Genomic DNA, 23283 nt, shown 5'->3' on the forward strand with positions numbered 1-23283 from the left:
TGTAATCGTCTCTTTAAGGTTCCACTATTAACAATGTCACAGTGACAATTACATTGCAACATGCATTTTAGAGGCAGCATTCAAACCATAGCAATGACTAAATGCTTTCTGTGAGCAGGAAGGCCCATGATGTGTTCCTGACTTCCTAGGGAGAAATTTTTCAATCTCTGCAACTCTCTTAGGCTCTCTGAGTCTTGTTCTGCATTATGGCAGAAACTTTAGCTTAATCCTCTCTTCCAGGAATACAAGTAGTTAAATGAATAGCATTATCATTGTAACATATACTGAGATCCTAGTGTTGGGGTGGCTCCTAAAATTACACACGTGTTCCAATTGTCCCATAAAACAAGAGGTAGCACCATTCATCTGGTTGTTAGTTGAATTAATATTAGCAACATACATTCCCATATCTATTTTAATCCTGGGCCCAAAGGTGTGTATCCCTAAGAGACTTTTGAACAAGGCTTCACTCTTTACCTTCCATTTTAACCCTTAGTTTGACTCTGTAGCGCCACTTGGTTATTATTTTTCAAGTGAAGAACTATACCTGCTCGATGCCACCCAAACGTCAGCCGCTTAGAGGGGGGCCTTGATGACAACCACAAGGAAAAGAGACTGAGCAGGAAACTGGTCAGGTCAATTAAGAGATGGGCAGCATCCGTGACGACAGCAAGACTCCCAGCAATGTGCCCACCTAAGGAATGCAGAATATCATAAGGCCCAGAATGCAGCTAGAATCACAGCAATTCTAACCATAGCTGATGAAAAAATGTTACCGACTCACCCAACTTTAGAAGAGAAAGGCATCTTCAAGTTGTTTTAATTTATTCCTTTTTCATAATTTGACAGATAAAGAAATGGACCCATAAAGTCAATACGATTAAATTACAAAAAAATGAATTTCAAGGGAAAATTAAAGTATTTGAGATTAGGAAGTGTAGGGCACATGTGGAGAACATCCCAGTTAGACTGGAGCATACAGATTCTAAAAAGGGGAATATAGAAAGGTAATGCTTGTGGGGTATAGGCAGATTCAAAGGGTCTCAAAATGCCCCCTGAGGACCTGGACCTCTATCTGCAGACCAGATGCTGCCATCTGGCCCACAGATGTATAATTAATCGACTTGTAGTTTTACCATAGTCCTTGCCACTTCTTTTCTTTTTTTTTTTTTTTTATTTTTTTTTTAATTTTTATTGTGGGTTCTTTTTGTTCAAATGTTTTTTTGTTATCCACCTGAGTTCAAGATCCCTTTCACACATAGGGAGGAGCAGAGTGGGAAAAGAGCAGGTACTGTCCAATGGGCATGTTGAATGCCACAACAGTCCAAATAGCATAGGAATTGAGCCCAGCAAGACTCCCAGCACGAGTCCAGCCTTGATTTTTCTCTCCATTTGAGATGTTTCCTCTTTATCCCTCTAATTCTCCTTTGAAAAGACCTCAGCCTCCAAACTAGAAATTAAAGGAAAGCCTTGTCCTTCTCTTCCTGAACAGGATTTGTCATTTGAGAGCAATAACCTTTATTGCTTTTACTACATCTTCCCAGAAAAGAGCTTTTGCTGACTGATTAGTCCTCCTACAGCTGTTTATTGCCTTGTGTACTACAAAGCAAGGGACTGTCAGTCATCAGGCCCTCCATCATCAGACTCACCTTGTCTTGCCTAATGATTAAAAAAAATTATAGAGATAGCTCATAATTGCAATAATCCCCACAGACCGTTGGCTCTAGCTGTACTTAATAACTGGTTTGTCAAAGTTTAATGGTCTGAAGCAAAGTAGTCTTCAAGCTTGTTACTGAGCTGTCAGTGCAAAAATCGGAATGATTCATTAGCCAAAAGGCAACATTTTGCTAACAAATCAGCTGTCCTTCCAATTATCCTCTAATGTTGTTCTATCTGCCAAACTTGGTCCTGATAATAAAGCTGTGTTAATAATGCATTATTTCTTGCCTGGAGAATGACTCCATGCAGATAAGCAGCATGCTGCAATCTCAGCAATGAATGATGATGATCCTGTGTGCTGCACAGAAATTGTAGTCTAAGTCAAGGAGATGGTCCTATAGGAATTCTTCAACAGGCTGTGCGGAGTCAGGAGACAATGATAAAGAAGTGTTGCTTTGGAAGAAGCATGTTAATATGGAAGCCTGGGAATGAGAATCATTTTGCAACAATCAGAGCTGCTTATGAGAACCATCCAGAAAACTGTGGACAACCACTGCTGAATCCAATAGAGCAAATTGTTTGCAAGACGAAGTTTATGAGTGCACTTGCACTTGCTCCTGAAAGCATGGGAGGTTATTGACAATTAATTCAATCTTCCAGCCCGTATTTATTGAGCCTTACTGTGCATGATACCAGGGACAGAGTACACAAAGATAAATAAATCACAGTACCTCTCTTCAGTGATCTAACATTCAGTGCACTGAAGACCTGCTAAAGAGTCAGGAGACCAGAGAGCACTCGAAATATTGAGGAACTTTAGACAGAAGAGAGAAATAAGCATTAGCAAGAAGAAAAGCGCTTTTCAGGAAGAGACAAGAACAGGGACACAGATACAGAGATGAAAGAATGTGGCATAATTGTGGAAATCAGTTGATATGAAGTATTGGCAAGACTAGAAATAGGACTTGAAAGGCAGGTTAGGGATACTTGTGTGAGGTATGTCATGCCAAAGAAGTTGAATGTTATTCAATGGGATAAGAGGATCTACTTCAGATTTTGAGCCAAGGTTGTTACATTATTGCATTTGCAATTTTGGAGAGATCTTTGCCAGAAATATGGAATATGGAAGATTCCTTCAGCCAAGGGATAATGAGCTAGAGGTTAAAATGCTAAAGTAATAGCCACAGAAAAATACCATAAAGGCATGAACTAAGGCTGTAGCAGTCATATTTATGGAATTCTTGACAAGACATGTTTTAGTCTGTTTTTGTTGTTGTTGTTTGTTTGTTTGTTTTTACCACTTGAATCAAAGACTTGAAAAGAACAATTTTAGAAGAGAAAAAGTTTATTTGTCATTCATGATTTCATAGGTCTCAGTCCACAGATGGTCAACTCCATTGCTCTGGGCCCAACCTGAGGCAGAACATCAAGGCAGAGTGCATGACAGAAGAAAGCAGATCAGGACATAACAATCAGGAAACAGAGAATACCCACTCATCAGGGACAAAATATAAACCTCAAAGGCACACTCGCAATGACATACCTCCTCCAGCCATATCTTACCTACCTGCAGTGATCACCCAGTTAATCCCTATCAATGAATTAATGCACTGATTAGGTTAAACTTCTCATGACTGGAGAGACTTTTCAGAGATATGAGCTAGAGGTTAAAATGCTACAGGAAAAGCCACAGAAAAATATGATAAAGGCATACACTAAGGCTGTAGCAGTCATATTTATGGAATTCTTAGTAAGACATGCAGAACAGTGCACTTATAACAAGGCAAGGGAGGCATTTTACCTCTGAATTTTCTTGCTTTGTCTCACCTCATATGTAAACCATAACATTCTGCCTTTGGCCACCAGATCTCATGCCCACCTCACAATGCAAAATACATTTAGTCCATTTTCAAACCCTCATAGTCTAACACTTCCAGTATTTCCCCAAAGTCCAGGTCCAACACCTCCACTGAGACAGTGTGAGTCCCTGTAAAAATTAAGAGCAAGTTACATATATCCAATATATAAAGGCACAGAATAAACATTTCTATTCAAAAAGGGAGAAATAGGAGCATCAAAAGAAAAGATGGGACCAAAACAAGTTTGAAATCTAGCTGGGAAAGAAAAGCCTATAGCTCCTTATCCAGCATCTGGGGCACGTGGCATCATGATGTTCTCTTCACAGAGCTTGAGTAGCTCTCCCCTATAGTCTTGCTGGCTGTGGCCCACAGTGCTATCCTTCCCAGCTTATTTCTGCTCAATTCCTGCAGTTTTCCTCAGCAGACATCCCATGGTACTGGCATCTCCTAATCTCAGCGGTATCCACTGTAGCTTCAGCATCCTTCTCACTTCACCCATTGCTCTCAGGTGCATCCTGCAGGAACTCCAACTCTGCTACACTTTGCCTGGCCTCCCAAGCCTTCCTTTGAAATCTTGGTGGAAATTTCCATGACCCCCAAAGTCCAGCATCCTATATTCCTGAAGAACCACTACCACCTGGTTGATGCCAAGGTCTACTGTCACTTTGAAAAGTAGCCAACCCCCGGTCTGGCTACAGCAGCCTCTGCAGCAGCCTTTGGGTGCCTGGATGGCTGAGCATGGTGATATAACTTCCTAGGCCCTCCTGTATAAGAAGTATGTCCCACTGGTCTCTTCTCAAAGGAATTTTTACTTTTATACTATTGATCCAGAGATGGGTGTGGTCTTCCCAATTCCTGAGATGCTCTCATGCCATCTTTTCTATTTTTTCCGGGTAGAGTACTTAGCAGCAACTCTTTAGTGGCTATATTCTTTTCTTTTTCTTTTTTTTTTTTTTTAACTATCACAGCTTCCTTAACGCCAGTTGTACTCACAGTTTTCTGGTCAAGCTGCAAGTTTTCCAAATCTTTCTGCTGTTTTCTGCTCCTGATTAGCACAGTAAACTTCACTAAAAACTGCTAACAATATCCATGTCACTGTCTGAATGCTATGCTACCTAGAAATCTCTTATGCCAAATTGAGAAATTTATTGCTTTTAAGTTCAGCCTCACATAAAGCCTCAGTACATGGGCAAAATATAGACAATCTCTTAGTCAGAATGTAACATGAATGTCCTCTATTCTAATTGCCAGTAGAATCCTTCTTGTCCTCTGAAACGTCTGGAGCTCAATATTTACTGTCCAAGAACCTATCAGCATTCTGGTCTTCTGAGCTCCCACCAGAATCACACATTAAGCTCTGTTTACAACAATCTAAAGCTTTTCCAACTTGCATCTCTAAACTTTTTTAAATTCCTCTCCCACAAACCAACTCTAAAGGCTTCTGAACCATTTGATTAGGTTAGTCACACCAACAACCTCACTTCTTGGGAACAATTTCTGTTTTAGTCAACTTTTTTGCCCCTGTGACCAAAATACCTAATACGAACAATTTTAGAGGAAGAAAAGTTTATTTGTTGCTCCTGGTTTCAGAGGTCTCAGTCCATTGATGGCCAATTCTATTGCTCTGGGCCCCAAAGGAGGCATAATAACATCACAGAATAAGTGTGTGGTGGAGGGAAGTAGTTCAAGACATGGCTACCAGGAATCATAGAGAGCTCTCACTCACCAGGGACAAAATATAAACCCCCAAGTTTCACCCCCAGTGACCATCTCCTGCCTACAGTTACCACCCAGCTAATCCCTAAATCAGCAGATTAATGCACTGATTAGGTCAAGCCTGTCATAATCCAATCATGTAACCTTTAAACTTTCTTCATTGTCTCATACATGAGCTTTTGGGGATACCTCATATATAACCCATAACAATCCCCATAATATTTTCCACAGAGAACAGAGGACTGTAAAAGGCAACTGTAAAAGTACTGACTGTAAAAGGCGACTGTTTATCTGACAACATTAAACTTGTGTCCCATTACTGGGCTACACTACATTGCATACTATTAATTGACATTTTAAAATCTATTTTAATTATCTTATGGATAGAAGTATTATACTGTACTATATAATATACTTTATCAAAATCTCATTGAGTTATTGTTTAATAATCTACCACAGATTATTTAAAATCTACCACAGATTTTATAGCCATGTTTTAACATTTCTTAAGTTTTTAAGAACCTTGAAAAATAGCCACTGAGACACCCTGGCTGTACCCTTATCCAAAAGCATGTCGTTTCTCATCCCACCCAGCTATATCTTTCTCTTAGTAAGTGAGAAAATTTTTGCTCTCAGATACTTATCATCTTCCCCAGCATGCTCTCAGCTCTGTATTCCTGTCATGTTATCTCTTGTTTTCTCTATCCTGTTCAGCCCTGAATAAGCTTGCTTCTGATGCCTCTCCCTGACCATCCTCATTTTTTCTGGCAATGACATACTTGAGCTTATTTTTCTGAGTTCTCAGTGTCTGGGTGTTCATCTTTTCAGAGATATGAGTTTCCATCTGCAGCATAACTCCTCCTTATGGCTTTTCTACAGTGAGGAATTTTACAAGTAACCAAAAACAGCCCTGACTCAAAAAGTTCAAAGGCCCATGAAGAGTGGACATATTATGCTCAAATCCTTCCCTTCTTAGTTCTTTCTTCCTTCTGCTTTATACCCTGTGAAAGTGATCTCCCTAAACACAGCTCAGTGACTTACTTCTCCTTGTTCTAAATGTCAATTTCTCCCTGAGGCTTATAGGATAAATTTCATTCCCCAGCTGGGCCTCAATTTTTCTTGACCCTCCAACTACCATTCTGTTTATACCCCCAGTAACTACTGCACTTAACACTGCCTTTAGATAGATGCTAATCCAAACAAGCTTAAACAACAGTGATATCATAATTATTGGCTCACCTAAATGAGAAAAAAAAAATCTGTGTGGGACTGGATCAGATATAGCCATCTCCTAGATTAAAAAAATGTCATCAGGACTCTGCTCTGTCTTCAGTTGTTACCCTTTAACTATGTTAAAATAGACAGACTTCCTCCCTTTCCATGGGAAAGGTGGGTCTCTGGAAGCTCCAGGTGTCTATATCTTTAACTTAGTGGTCGTAGAAGAGAGGCAGAGAGTTTTTACTCAGCCTTCCTTTATGAAGACCCAGAGATTGATTAAAAGCCAGTTTGGCATCCCACAGTCCTTCCTGTGAGCAAGAAGTACTCAAGCCAAAAGGATCAGAATTACAACCAGAATAAAGGGGATGAGAAGGCTTGATAAACTGGAAATGCTGGCCACTTCAAACAATGGCACCCACATTACTAAACACATCATTCCCTGTCCTCTTTCCCACCTATCCACTAGAAATCTTTCAAGGTAAGGTCTCATATTTATCACCTCTTGGACTACAGCAGTAAATAGGGTACTGCTTATTCAGGCCCTTCCATCTGAAAAACACTTCTTATCTTCTGTTTGTCCACATTTCAGTCTCTACCCAGGGCTTTCTCAAAGCTTACATCCTGCAGAAAGACTTCCTGGATTCCCAAAAGTGGTCTGAAAAGTAATAATTACTTTCTCGAATAGGGTCAAGAACAGCTTTGGAGAGGAGGTGAACTGTGGATCGAAGTCCTGAAGCCAAGATTTCAACTACTGTAGAGAATAAGAATAGGATTTTTGCATTCAACAACAACTAAAGCAAAAGCTATTGGGACTCCAAGGTACTATAGGTATTTTGAAGAGAATGAATATGTGCCCTGACTAAAACAGAGTAGTCAGGTAAAGATGGGGTAAGAATTAATAGTCAGTTTGGTAGAAAGATTGTAGAATGTCTGAGAAACCAAAGAAAGAATTTTTCATTTTGTTATAGATGCCAGAGCTTTCCAATATATTGATTTCTTTTTACTTGGGTATGCCAAGTGAGATCTAACACAGTGGCAGCTTGTAAACCAGTCTGTTCCAGCTATAAGCACCCTTATCAGTTTAGGCCAGTGTTCAGCAAAATTCCCTCTGCTTGCCGAAACAGGGAAAAGTCTTTGAACCACTGAACTAGACGAAGCGAAGCCACGTGGAGAATTTTGAAGACAGTAATAACATGATAAGAGCAATGTTTTAGGAAAATCAGCTTAATATCAATACCTTCAAAATCCAGATAATTGTCAGTACCAGTGTCATTCCCCTACTGACATACTTCTGACTCTAGGTAGGTTAGATTTGAATTCATGGTCTCTAACTGTAGGAGTGAGAAGGAAAGGAGGAGCTTAGTTTACATTTTGTCATCTCTTACATGAGCAATTGTCCACAGTTATGAAATATATATATATATATGGTGTTATCTAAAAAGAAAGAGATAACCATAATATTTTATAAGTTGTTTGGTTTCTTTATGGATGGAAAATTATTAAAATTGTTTTCCATTTTAGCACACATAATTTTAAAATTTAAAAACTTAGGAAAAGAACAACAAAGAGAAAACTATAGTTAAATTTTAATTATTCAACTAATATTTGTATTCTTAAATTAACTTATATTCAATAAAATCATAATTAGATTTGTGGGAGAACTGAAAGAAATGATGCATGTTTAATTAGAATAACAAACAGGAATAAATAGCTGTTATTTTTTCCTCTTAAGAATAGGAGGATACAACAGATTTTATAATATAAAAATTCTACATCAATTATGTTATTGAGAGAATAGGAACTCAGATCAATGAATGACCTTAGATATATACTTTACTATTTATAAAAGTTTGATAGATAATAAACAATCAAATATTAATGAGGAAAATTATTTTACCATAAGTTAGGCTAAGAACTGTTAGCTATTAAAAAAAAAAAAAAGAATTTCAATCCATTTTACTTTCACATTGATTTAAAAATTAAATGCTAAAATTTGAACAACTATTAAACATGTCATTTATCTTCTCAATAAAAGGGGAAGGGTTATTAAACATTAGTATACTAAAATAAATCAGAATGAGAAGTTTTATGTACTACTTATGTAAAATTTAAAACTTTTAGAAGGCAAAGCAAAAATTAAAAGGTAAAAGACACCTATGCTTTGGATCTGGAATCTCATGTTGATTCCAGGAGCTAATGTGTGGAAGGCTTAGTTCCCCATGCAGTAAAATTCAGAGGGGGTACCTTTGGGCAGTGATTGGAACATGAGGGTTCTAACCTTATCAGTGGATTAATAATTCATAATTTGATGGACTGTTGGGAGGTGGTAGAATTTTGGTGGGGAGGAGTCTAGATGGCTTGAAGAGTGGATTTTGTTCATATTCATATTCTCTCTCTTTCTCTCCTCTCTCCTTCCCAACTGCCATGAGGTAAGCAGTGTGCTCTCCTCCATGATGTTCTGCCTCATGAAAAGCCCAGAAAGGATGGCTCCAAGTGACCATGGATTGAACATCTGTGGTCTGAGACCTCTGAAACTATGGGCCCCAAATAAACTTTCCCTCCTCTACACTATTCTTGTCAGGTCTTTTGGCCACAGCAGTGAAAAAGCTGATTTAAAACAGTGGCCTTCAACAAATAATTTCTACTTCAAGAAATTGCTTTGAAAGGATTAACAGAAAGGCAGGCAGAGTTTATTCAAGATTTTTCATTGCAGTCTTGTCCACAAGGAAGAAAAAACAGAGAAATGGTTATGTAAATTACAGTGAGCATATTATAGAATATTGTTCAGGCATAAAAATGTTTTGGAACAGTATGTGAAGGCATAGTGAAAGGCGTTCAATATGCTCTCCATTATGTAAAAGAAACAACCTGTGAGCCACGCATAAAAAAATATATTGCACAAAATATTCGGTAATGTTATTGAGGTTAACACTCAAATGGGTTAAAATAATGATTTTGTTTTGCCTTCTTCTATTTTCCAACTTATCTATGGTAAGCATATTGTTACTTTATTCTTATAGAAAATATTAAATCTTACGCTTAAGGAAGAACTTAGGCAACCCTCCCATAATGACGCAGGATTCCGTTTGTTTGCTGGGTTAGCCGGGGGAGTGTTCCCGGGCAGTACTCACCCACGACCTCCGCAATCATGAAGATGAAGCATATTGCCGAGGCCGCGCAGAGTTTCCACTTGGCGTGCGCTTGCTCCTTCACCCTGCTCTCCGTGGCCTTGGAGTTGCTGTGGCAGTGATAAATGCCTCCTGCCTCAGGTGCCTCTGGCTTCTCTCCAGGACATTGATCTTTATTCACAGGTTTCTGTTGGAGTTCCGCACTGTGGTTGGGTTTGACAGAAGCAAAAAGTGAGCATCATTGCAAACCCCTCGCAGACAGCCCTGCTGTTCTCAGAGCTGCTGTTAAGACGTTTGCTAACCAGCCCGGAAGTTTTAGTTCACAGATCCCCCTACAAGAAAGTATCGAGTGTTCGGAGCAAGCAAGGCATTCCCTTCTGTATCCACAAGTACTGCAAGTTTTACTTTTATTCAGCGAAAACATTTTCTTATCCATATCAACCAGTGATTAAGAGACATCAAAGGGCAGGAAAAAAGAGGAAGATCGACTTTAATGCAAGACTTCCCCAGTTATTTCACTTGGAACTGGGCGATAATAAAATCTACCAGGGGACATTGCATGATATGTTTATGTGAGACTGACTGAGGGTTCAGGCACATGGCAACCTGGTTACTACTTGTCCTTCTGAGTCCGTACAGACCTTCAAAAATTTTCTTACCACCACTCCTTGGTAGACAAACTCTACCAATCAACGTCATGCTAGAGTGAAACCTGCTCACCCTTCTCAAAGTAGGCCCTGAGTATCAGTTCTGCCAGAGCATAAAAGTGTGATTTAGAGCCATTCATGGAATCCTAGAATTTCATAAATGGAAAGATCGTAGATAGCATTTAATCCAACTGCAGAATTTCTCAGCTGAAGTAACTAAGGTTCAGAGAGGTTAAGTAACTGGCAGAGGTTCAATGGTGAGGAAATGATCGGGCAGAAAGGCCAAACCCATTGTCCTTCTACGATTCCACGTGCTGCTTCCCTATCCCAATATCAGTATGCCTGAAACCCATTTTTACTCATAGAGATGTCAGTGTCCAAGGATCTTAAACTAATAAGATTTTTAAATTTTAAAATAAACTTATTTGAAAATATTAATGAGATTCTTGGAATTAAGAACTTCACAGTTCTGGATCTGAAAGGAAAGAAAGAAGGGGGGGGGCAGGGAAGGAAGGAAAAAGAAAAAAGAAAGAAAGAACAGGGCAATAAATTAGCTTCTGCTTGAGAAGTGATTTCATTTGGCTTATTACCATTAAAAACCTGATGGTTTGAGTTTAGCTGATTATTATTATGTGGCCTCTAACATTATATCGTATTTTTGGAATGAATAAGCGATAGATAGATAGATAGATAGATAGATAGGCAGACATATTCATTATAGAAAATCTAGACTCACAAAAAAACACAAAACCAAGAGAAAAATTGCTGGTAATCATATCAGTAGGTTAGATTTGAATTCATGGTCTCTAACTATAGGAGTGAGAAGGAAAGGAGGAGCTTAGTTTACAAGACACATCTATATTAAATATAAAGTTAAAAGTAATGATATAGAAGATTTAACACTGATAAGATTGTAACTATGTAGAACTAGGAATCAGGTTCTGAAGCTGCATCTCTGTTAGGATCCTGCTGTGTTCCTGTCATTCATATCCACTGAGTTGCAATCATGTGGTTTGGGTAGAATTTACCCTATTCTCAGCTATCAGAGTCAGCCTGGTTGGATTTAGCATTGGATATGATATTTATATGTGTCTGTGTGTATATTCAGTGAGAGGCACTAGCTCACAGTCTTCAGTGGTTCCCAAAAGGGCCCATGACCCCACAAGAAGTTAAAAAACAAAGTTAAAATACATTCCTCATCACTTCATTAAAGCAACATGATCTAGATGTCTCTAGATGCAGAACAGGCTCTGGATCTGAAAAACAATGGGAATTCTAAGAAGTATTATTTTAAAGGGTTATAAAAATAGTAAATGCTATGAGGCATCAAAAAATGAAATATGAATTTGCTATTCACGAATAAATCCCAATAGATTCTCATGCATTCAAATGTGGTCAAAACTTTGAAGAGTAGGAATAATAGGCTAAAGTGCATCAAGAAGAAAAGGTAGAGAGAGGAGCAGAGATAAAAGAAACATTAGAAATTTTATGCAAGTAGTCTTGAACTGAATTAATCTGTTTAAATAGGATTTAGAAAATGAAGCTTTATTTGTATAATCTTAGGTAGGTTTTTATTTTCTAAAGTGAGATACAGTCAACAGGGCTTACTAATATACAATGTCAGTTAAAGGGAACAAGAGAAGGGTGGGACTTAAAGATGTCTCATAAGTTTCTATTTAGAACATCAAGAAGATGGGCATACAGATTCCTGAGATGGGGTTAAGTAGATAGCAGTAGTGTGGAGACTGAGGACGTGGGTGCTGGCATCCCACCACCTAAGATGAACTCCCAGCCTTACCATTCACTAATCTTATGACTGTAGGATAATTACTTAACCTCTCTGTGCTTTAATTTCCTCATGATAGCATATCTTTCACAGGGTTGCTGTGAGATGTAGCTAGTTCATAGAAATACTTCAAGTGTGTCTGGAACAAGATAAGTGTACATTTTTTTAAAGTTGTTCTTAAATAATGGAACTGCATTTTATTATTGCCATTGTTCTTCCAAAAGAATAAAGTAAAGTATGTTTGAAAACGACTTTTGGAATAAGCACTTTTATTATTAAGCCTTTATTACAGTTTGGATATGAGGTGTCCCCAAAAAGCTCATGTATGAGACAAAGCATAAAAACTTAGAAGTAAAGTGATTGGGTTATGAAAGCCTTAATCTGATCAGCAAATCAATCCCATGATATGATTAACTGAGTGGGAACTGAAGGCAGGAAGTATGCAGCTGGAGGAGGTAGAGCATTGCGGATGAGCCTTTGGGGTACATAGTTTATAGCTGGAGAGTGGAATCTCTCTGCTTTCTGATCATCATATGAGCTGCTTCTCTCTCCACCACACTCTTCTGTAGTGATGTTCTGTCTGCCTCACTTCAAGCCCCCAAGGAATGGAGGTGGTTGTCAATGGACTGGGACCTCTGAAACTGTGAGCCTCCAAATAAACTTTTCCTCCTCTACAATTCTTTCAGTCACAGCAGCAAAAAAGCTGACTCAAACAGCCTTGAATAATCAAAAACCAAAATTTTTTGGCTTTCCCTTTGTCTGCACCCATTATTCTAGCCAACTCCAGTGACAACAAGATTGGAGATGGACTCTCTGTTCCTAAAGAAGAATAAATGTCACAGAGGGAGAGAACATTTCTGTAATTCCTTAGCATATCTTGGCTTCTGTTTCCCCTGCTTACCTACTCTCCTTGTCTGCCCTGAGATAATCCTGCACTTTCAGAGCATGGAAGCCTTTCTCAAACATAGTAGATGTCCAGTACATATGTGTTGGGATTCTATCTCACTTAATGTTTGTGAAATAAATGAGTGATGTGAAAGAAGCAGTTTGAGGGGGGAAAGAAGTAGTTTAGGGGAAACAGGGGGACAGGCATGTTCACATAATTAGATGTAACTTCTTGTCCTGGAAATGAACCAATCATCCACCTTTTAGCAGCTTTATTAAGATAAAATTCACCTACCATGCAAAGGACCGACCCATTTAATATATATAACATAATGGTTTTTAGCATATTCAGGGTTGGATGGTCAGCACCCAAAAGAAGAAACGCTTTATCCATTAGCAGTAATTTTCTAGTCTCCTGACATCCATCTCTTCAGGCAACCACTAATTACATTCTGTCTTTATACATTTGCATTTTACATAAATGGAGTGAATGGCTTCTTTCATTCAGCATAATGTGTTCATGGTTCATCCATAATATAGCAAATATCACTACATCAATATTTCATTATTTTTATTTCCAAGTAATACTCCCTGGAATGGATATATACTATTTCATATATTTGTTAATTGTTTCCTTTGGGGGTTCAGGGGAATAATTATGAATAATACTTCTATGAAAATTTTATGCAAGTTATTTATTTCTCTTGAATAAATACCTAGGGATGGAATTCTTGTGTCATATAGTAACTATGTTGAACACCTTGTGAAACTACCAGACTGTCTTTCAAAGCACTGTACCATTTTACATTCCCACACACAACATATAAGAACTCCTATTTCTCCATATCCTTGCCAACACTTGCTATTGTTTTATTTTATCTTTTCTTTAGTGTAAACATCCTACTGGTTATGAAGTAGTTATCTCACTGTGATTTTGATTATTATTTCCCTGATGATTAATGATGTTGAGTATATTTAATGTGTTTTAACATGCTTATTATACGTTTATTTATTTAATAAATGTATAATATCTATCTGAATTCTTCACACATTTTTAAGTTCATTTATTTATCTTTAAAATATTAAATTATAATAATCTTTTATTTATTCTGATACACAGCCTTAATCTGATAATTAACAAATATTTTCTCCTAACCCATGGTTTATTTTTCTTGATGGTATTATTTGTAGAATGAAATATTTTATTTCAATGCTTTCCTATTTGTATAAATTTTATGTTGTCACCTATAGTTTGGATTTGTAGTAAGAAACTATGACATAACCCAATTTAAAAAACTTTCAGCCATTATTTCTTTGAATATTTTTCTTCTCCTTTCTCACTTTCCTTCTTGCATTCCTATTATGCTTATGTTAATGTGTTAGATTCCATATCACATTTCCCTGAGTTTATATTAACTTCTTTGCAGTCTTTATTCTTTGTTGCATAGTATCTATTGCTCTATTTTCAAGATTATTGATTCTTTTTCTCTGTTGCATCCTGCCAGTAGAAGAGTTCTACTGTTAGGCCCCTTCATCAATTTTATAAAATTTCGTTTATTATACATGTAAATCCTAGAATTTACATTTTTATATACATTTTTAAATTAATATATTCTATTAATTGATATCCTCCATTTGATGTAACATTATGATCACATCTATCTTTAATTCCATAAACATTATTTCCTTTAATGGTTTTAATGTATTTATAATATTTGTTTTAAATCATTGAATTCCAAGTCTAATATCTGGGCCTCCTTAAAGGCAGTTTCTATTGCTTAGCTTTTTACCAAATATAGGTTGTTCTTTCCTGTTTTTTGCATCTCATGAAATTTTGTTGAAAACTGGAAATTTTATATAGTATGTTGTGGTAATTCTGAATACCGATTCCTTGTTGGCTTTTTTTAAACATTTTCTTTAGTTGTCAATGGACCTTTATTTTATTTATTTATATGTGGTGCTGAGAAGCAAACCCAGTGCCTCATACATGCTAGGCAAGTGCTCTACCACTGAGCCACAACCCCAGCCTCCTTGTTGACTTTTTATTATTGTTTACTTATTATTTGTTTAGTGGCTTGTCTAGTATAGTGGAATCTATTTTCTCTGGCTTTATTCAATGTGCAGACTCTGTTGTCATGCCTCTTAGATACATTGTTGGCCACATGCACAGTCATCCTTATCCTTCTTTCATCCCTTGGGAATGGAGACTATTTTGGTTGTGTTTATTTTGACTGCTTCTTCTTATGGCTTCAGTATTAAGCTTCTGATTACTCTGCCTATATTGGTATTACACTCAGATTTTGGCCTCTTTAATTGCTTGATGACTACTCCACAGTTTTCAACAATGCCTTGAGACACCAAATGTTCCAATAAATTTGTGCCCTGCATTAGTCAGCCTGAGCTGCTATAATAAAATACCATAGATCGGGTGACTTAAACAACAGAATTTTATTTTCTCACAGTTCTGGATGCTGAAACCTCATGATCAAGGCACTAGCAAATTCAGTTTCTAGAGAAGGTATCTCTTGATAGCTTATAGATATCTGCTTTTTGGTTATATTCTCAACAGAGATTTTCCTCAGCATACATCCACAAAGAGAAAAAAATGATCTCTCTGCTTTCTCTTCTTATAAGAACACTAATCTACTCAGATAAAGGCCCCACTCTTACAACCTTATTTAACCTTAATCCATTCTTTAGGGGCCCCATCTCCAATTTAGCCCCATTGAGCATTCAGGCTTCAACATATGAATTTAGGGAGAATTTAAACATTTATTTAATAACAGACTATTTTAGGGGTATTTGAGGCTAACTTTTGAGGTTAGCACCAAGTCCAGAAGGGCTCTTCTTACCTTTGTCCTACCTTATCTACTTCTGTTAAATATCTATCTCTTCTACCTTTAACTTGTTACTATAATGAAGCAATCAGCCTATTCATAATTGCTCACCAGAAAAGTCTTTGCTGTTTTCAATAGCAGCACTCTTATGCTTGAATATCCCTTTTCTTTGTTCCAGTATTATTTCAACTTGTGTACCATCAATCATCAAATGGAAAGATACATGGCTCTTTATTCTTGTGCCTTATTTTTGCACCATTCACCAAGAGCAGGTGGGTTGGAGAGTGACCTAGTTCTCTTGGAGTGACACTTACTCTGTAAGTAGAGTGCTAAATGAAGATGTTAACCCCTGGTGTTCTTTGCTTGTGCTGCCTAAAACAGAACTTCTATTTTATGAGCAAGCTGGGACAGGAGTATTCTGAACCTTACTGAGTAGACATTTTACCCTATGAGTGTGGGTTGGGTGAAGAAAGGGAACCATCTTCCTTTTTTGCCACATACATGTTACATAGAGGTTCTGAAATATAAATCTGGAGCAATAAGTGATTCAAAATACTTTTTCCTGCAAGGATGAACTATAGCCTTCAATTAGAATCTGGGAGGAGAGGTATCACTGTCTTTTGGCTACAACTATTCAAAGCACAGCTACCATCACACTGCACTTTTGGATGGGAGGAGGTAATAGACAGGTCTTGACTTAAATGCCCCTAACTCTCACTTCTCACTAAGACTTGGTGGGTTTTCTTGAATAAGTAATATTCAATTTTCTGCATGTCCTTAAGATAGATAGATAAGATAGATAGAATATGTAAATTTTCACCAGTTAAATCATTGTTGACAAGACTCCAGCAGTTTATCCCTACCAGCTGTCCCTGCCCTAGCTTCCCTGCATTGCTTTAATATATGATTTGAAGAAAAAGAGAAACCCTATTCCTCCCACCCAGGGCCAAGAAAACATATCAATTGTGTATGTCAATTTTACACAAATATCATTTTGCTACCATGAATCCCATTACTGAAACAGGAATTGAGAAGAAAGTGAAGAGTGCACAATAGTGTTCATGGTACCTACAGGGCCCACTACTAAGATTTCTTGTAGTAAAAATGTGTATAAAATGAACTCCAATGACTTTTCATCCTATCTATACATGCCATCAATAGTTGGAATCTTTTGCCCCACCTCTGGAATCTGAATCTTGAGACTTGCTTTAATCCATTAAGGGTGGTAAAAATGATGCTCTGCCAGGGTTGGACCTAGCCTATCTGAGAGCTGTCAGTATCCACAGCTGCTTTCTTGCTACCCTGCACTGCCATATAAAGAATTCCAGGCTAACCTGATAAAGTGAGTCACCATAAACAGAAAGAAGCCATGGGAAGAAGAACAAGACCATAGACAAAGGCCAGCACCTAGACCCAGGCATGCAGGTGGAGCCATCTTGGACCTTGCTACCCAGCTCAGACACCAGTAGAATGCAGCCTCCTAGGAAAAGCCAAGAGATTCCAAATGGAGTCCACCCCAATTCCAAACTACAGAATCATGAGTAGTAAAATGAAATGTTGCTCAAGCCACCATATTTGGGGATAGTTTGTTGGATAACAACAGATACATGAAACACTCCCTTTGTGGAATTACAGGGTAAAGTTTCCTCCAGATTAATTAACAGTAGGTAAAACTTTAAATAGCAATCTAGTGATGAGTAGAAGAAAAGAAAGGAAGGAGAAAAGAGAAGGAATATGAAGGAACAAAGTCATTTATGAAATAGAGACAGGGGAAAATACATGACAAAGGAGATGGACGAGGTATGCAAAGGAAATGAGCGGGAGAACTGAGATGTACAGGACCTCAGGAGGAGCTAGGTGAAGGATGCAGAGGGCACGTGATGGACGTGCAGGTGCAGATGAAAGGGGAGTCCTAGGCTGACAAACAGAAGGCCTGGGTCTGCATCTCAGCTCTGCCGTACTGAGCCATCTGACCTTAAACAAAGCATTTGCTATCTCTGGTACTCATTGCCTACCTAGTAAAAAGAAGGAGCAGGGTAAATCATCTCCAGATTTAGTCTTTTTATTTGACCAGCAAATAAAGATGACTTCGAAAAATACTATGTCTTGAAAACCATGCCCATTGATGAGGTGAATGAGAACTATAACAATAAATGGTTTTGTGTGTGTGTGTGTGTGTGTGTGTGTATGTTTGTGTGTGCGCACGCACAGGCCACAGAGTGCTAATAGTCTATCTTAACAAGAAAAGAAATACTGTGGTTTCTATGACATAGAGATGATCTGTTAGCAATGTCCTTAGTGTTAAAAATTTGTCACCCAAAATTTCTACCTGACTTAACATAAGGCTTTGTTTTTGGTGTTCATGACCAAAATAAATTACATCTCATCTAAGAAATAGCTATTCTAATATGAGATAATACAGATGCTAGATTCTTTGTTAAATAGTTTTTTTAAAAGCAAACTTATAAATATCCTTTAGAAAAAAATTGCTTTGCAGTTACTAAAATATTTGATGCTATCAAACATATATTGCTATTCTTTATAATATTAATTTGGTTCCAGGAAACAAACAAAAGCATTACATATTTACATGTTATTTAAGAGTAAGTATTCTCTTAAATTCTGTTCCCAAGGTGAATTCATTTCAGATGTTAATTCATTTATTTGTATATACTGAGTGTGTTTCTCATAAGTCCCCATTCTGATTGATCTTCCAAAACACGCCAAGATCTCTTTCTTATACGTTTCTCTCTTTACTGTGCCATGGTCTCAATCTGATATACATTCTCTGATCCCGCATTCTATGCAGGGACCCCCAAACTTACTCCAATTCCATTTTATTTTCCAATCCTTAGGCTGTTAACTTCTGGAGGAAAAAAAGCTCTGAAGCCAAAGTTCAACCAAGACCTAGGTTCCCTTGATGTAGTCTCATCAAATGCCCCCAGCATGCTATTTTTAATTGCCCTTTCTTATGTGTATTCTACAATAGACTCTAAAGTTTCAAGAGGACAGAAACCTAGGACCAGGAATATTTTCTTTTTTGTCATACATCCAAAATTTAGCACAGGTACATCCAATCAATATTTGTTGAATATGAAAAAAATGAACAAGTACATTGCATATAGCACTGTGGGAGATAGTAAAAGGAATTGAAACTGTAGAACATTAAATTTTGCAATGTTTACTATAACATATCTATTGATATAAAATAATTAATTTTATGATCAATATAACCATAATTTCCCCCATTGTAGTAAAGACTTAATTGTTTCTAAATATAACTAATACATTTTATGATCTAGAATTGGAGAGTAATTGAGAGAAGGAAAAGCAAATATATTAGATGGTATATGTCTATTTTCTGTAAAATAAAAAAGACCAGAGGAAAAAATGCTTTACTAAAAATGTTTTCATCATGCACTTAATAGATATTTAAGGAATCAAATCAACTATATAGAGTATTGCACTTTTCAGAGTATGTATTATATGAGTCAATCAGTTGCTTCTAAAATGTTCCCAAATGCCCCCAAGTTGCAAAACACTCAGAAGCAACAGCATCCGAGCATTTGTTGAATATTTAAGGCATGGAAAGTGAAAGAAGCAGACAGAGATGTCTGTTACCTGTCTAGTGTGAAGGCGTACATCTTAGGGGCTTTGTCATTCACCAGGGAAGTTCTTTCAAGAAACTCCATGGTGGCCCGGATAAGAGCTGTTGTTGTCGACGTTGTTGTTTGATTCACTGTCCAGTTTTGGACGCAAAGCCGCACTGCAATTATTCACACACTTCCCAAAGAAAATAGAAAAAGCCTTCCAGGACTTAAATTAAGGAGCCTCCCACGTCAATCTTCTTGGTAGGTTTATGAAATTACAGCCTCCTTGGAACATCACCTGGCCATAGAAACTGCCTCCCTGGGAGACTTGCAGGTGGGATCATATGAAGTATGAAGTGTGTGTGTGTGTGTGTGTGTGTGTGTGTGTGTGTGTGTTTGAGAGAGAGAGAGGAGGGAGAGATTAAATTGTGCTTTCTAAAAGGTAGAGAAGCTTAAGGGTTTCCTACCAAATGCTGATGTAGGGATTTGACCTTCAGAGCACACCTGAGTGAGCTACAAATAGCTACCCTTCTGTACACCAGTCTCTTGGATTTTTAAATTTTATTTTCCTTTTTTATTCATTTATTTATTTTGCCTCACTCTTTCCTCCTACCTAAAAACATTTCTTCTGGGCCTGAGTTCTAAGATGATCTGCAAGCAGTTGTCAGGATTTGCTTCTTTTCCCCTAGGACTATTTAGGAATTTTTCTACTGAAGGGGAGGACAAGGGTCACTAGTCACTGAAGTCGGTGTTCTGAACCTGTTCCTGGTACAGCAGCTTTGAAACCCTTTGACAGGCAGAAGAAGGGTAGACTCTGCTTCCAAGTAAATAACATCCCTCACTCACAGGAGAACTGGAGTGAATCGTGTTCTCCCTGGCCAGGGTCCACACTACTGAGGATAAATGACTCACCCAGGAAACCCTATCAGGCATACCAATCACAGCTCTCAGGAACGGAGCTTTCTGAACTGCTCCCCAGAGACCTTCAATTCACAGCTCCTGGTAATTGACATTCTACTTCATTACAAAACGCTTCGTTTCCACACAGGAGAAGGAGCTATAACCCATTGACAAGCGCTAGGTCAACAGGAGGTATTTGTATGTGACCACAGACTTGCACAGATGCATAAAGAGGTAAGTCAGGGCGGAATGGAAAAAGCGGTGAGCCCCTGACCCTGAGCCCTCCTTGCCTTCTCCCTCTGTTGAAAACAGTGGTATAGTCCCAGAATAACCCTGTGGCCCAGTGTCACAGAAAATTTCCCATCTTGTTGAGTGAAGCTCTCTCACTAAGATAAATATCATCCCCTATCAGAAGAATGGGGCTCAATCGTGATGGAAGTTGGCAGTGAGAAGAGAAGCTGCCCTTGGCTAAGAGGAAGAATGTAAGAGCTCCTGTCACTTCTGTGGTGGAACTGCCCCTTACAAATCATAAGACTTCAAAGACCATCACATATGACATAAATCACCAGGTGTAATCATATGGCCCTATTGCCTAACTGACTTTTAACTTTCTGTTGATGGTGGGGAACCAGAGAAATAACTCTGGGGAGGTCATCTGTCCTTGAGGGAAATGGCATGAAATTTTGGGTCTTTTACAGAAGACCGACCAAAGTATTTCCTTCTCAAAGTGCTTATCCTTAACTTTGCAAAATAATAGGTTACGCTGTGGAGGCAAAATTGGGAAACCAGAAAAGAAGAATGAACCCACTTTTGTGAAATGGTACCATGCTTTACAGCTTGAATCATTTGTAAGTAGTTTCTAGCACATATAAGAGAATTAGAATTCAAGTGAATTAATGTTAAAAAAAACAATAAGGGGAATATTTAAAAACAGGCTGAAATCCATTAATGATAGGAGGAAAGAGAAGCAATATTCATAGGCAGGAAAAAGAATATCTAGCTATAGATAACAGGCAAAGCAAACAAACCCCCAAATAATCTTGGAGTCAGAGATTCCATATCGTAGCTTTTCTCACTAGTATGAACATGGATACATAGACATACTTTTATCTGAGTCTGTGAGTGTGTGAATCAGCTTTCCATCAGTGTGAAAAGTACCTGACAAAACAACTTAAAGAAGGAAAGCCTTACTTGGCTCAATTTCAGAGGCTTCAGTTCATGGTTGGCTGACTTCATTGCTTTGAGTCTGAGTGAGGCAGAACATCATGGTGGAAGGGCCTGGCGGAAGAAGGCTGTTCACTTCATATAGCAGAGAAACAGAGAGAAAGGAAGGGGCCAGGGACAAGCATAGTCACCAAGAGTAAGCCCTCAAGGACCTACTCCCTCCAGGTAGGTTCCACTGCCTCCCCAAAATCCATTCAGTTACGAATCCTTGAATGGATTAATCCACTGATGGGATCAGAGCTCTCATACCCAGTAACGTCCCCAAAGCCCCATCTCTGAGTAATGTTGCATTGGGCATCAAAGTCTTAAACACATTAGCCTTTGGGGAACATTCCAGACCCAAACTATAACAAGGAGTGTAGAAGTTATATAGTTGGTTATAATGTGGATTGCCCGCGGGGCAAAAAGAGAGTGAGGGTGGGATAGGATAGGATATAGGGAAGTATGAAGTAGAGAAGGGAAAGAGGGAGTAGGAGATCCATGAAAAACTGGGGGAAAAAATTTCAAAAAAAATCTTATTCTATAATTTCTTCTATGTATTTATGAGTTGAACTATACAAAATTGCTATTATTGTCACAGTCTCTAATATCAGCAATTTAAAATGGTTCAACTAAAATATGTACATACAGACTTACAAAATATATGTGTGAACATGTATGATAACGTTCCAGATTAAAAATTAAATATGCATCATTTAAAAGTTTTGAGAAATTAGATACCATTTTCATCAAGGATTTATGAATGTCTAAGTGCTACTCTTGAAGATAATTACTATAAACCAGAGCATCTGGTGTGCGTAGAGTAAGAGCAGGGAGCAGTGGATTGTAGCAAATGAAACTTTTATGTTAAAAAAAAAAAAGGTAAGCGTTGCTGCTATAAATGTGGATGCACATAAGTTATGATCACCAACTGCCTGTATGTTATGCTATGTAAATTCTTCTTCACTTGATCACCTTATCCTCTTACAAACTCATTTTAAGGGCAGCATAATGCCCCCTCCCAAATATTTTGTCAGCACAGTTGATGAAAAATTTCCTATCCACTAACTTGTGGCCCACTCCTGCATGCTCACCAAGGGCCAACGGCCCTATAGGCTCCACTAGAGGCACAAGGTATATATATTTGGAAAGCAGCTTGGATCAAATCAGAAAATCCCCTCTCTTGTTGACAGTTGGTTTGGGTGAGCATTATGCTGCTCATCTCAGTTTCCTAGGCAACTGGCTTCCAAACCACCCTGAATTACAGGTTGTCCTTCCCACCCACTCTCCATCACAAGTTTGTAACAATGAAAGGGGCAAAGCACAATTCAGAACAGTTACCTCCAGGAATAAGTATTCTGTCAGCCACAAGAACATCACTGACATAAGGGAAGGACCGGTTTGGCTCCCCAGTGCTAACTCTTGTCAGCAACAGTGTCTTAACAGGATTTTATAAACAGTAGCTGATACTTGGGTGAAAATAATTTGCCCAAGTGTCTTAAGCATTGTTCTATATTTCACTGGCAGAAAGGATTATGTATTTATGCAAAGCGACTGTGATCATCCCTAGACATGAGTGCCAAGTTCATACTATTCATGCTCCCAAAACTTAAACCCACATTTCAAAAATGTTTCCTGATGCCACCGTTTGCCTATGACTCTTATCAAAAAAGACACAGAGTATGCCTGTTTTTAAATAATAATGTGGACTTTCATCCCATTTACTTCTTTCCCCCTTTTGTGGTTTGACAACTTCCTAGATATAAGTGAAGTGACCTCTGAGTTATTCAATTTCCCATCTATAAAATGGAAGCTGTAACAGAATCTTCAAGAGCTCCTGTGAAGAGAAAGGAGG

At 38.0% G+C, this 23283-nt stretch overlaps 1 protein-coding gene across 1 annotated transcript in view; it reads right to left on the reverse strand.

Annotated features, from left to right (window-relative positions):
- Positions 1 to 19427, reverse strand: part of Slc30a8 (solute carrier family 30 member 8) — a 36947-nt gene extending 17520 nt beyond the window's left edge. The window contains exons 1-3 of the mRNA XM_027953015.1: positions 19357 to 19427; positions 9584 to 9783; positions 548 to 694 (exon numbers count right to left, since the gene is read on the reverse strand). Coding sequence (XP_027808816.1) covers positions 548 to 694; positions 9584 to 9783; positions 19357 to 19427 — 418 coding nt within the window. The remainder of the gene's footprint in view (positions 1 to 547; positions 695 to 9583; positions 9784 to 19356) is intronic.
- Between the last annotated feature and the right edge of the window lie 3856 nt (positions 19428 to 23283).

Source organism: Marmota flaviventris, chromosome 15 (genome assembly GCF_047511675.1).
Source record: "Marmota flaviventris isolate mMarFla1 chromosome 15, mMarFla1.hap1, whole genome shotgun sequence".
In the NCBI taxonomy this organism is placed as follows: Eukaryota; Metazoa; Chordata; class Mammalia; order Rodentia; family Sciuridae; genus Marmota; species Marmota flaviventris.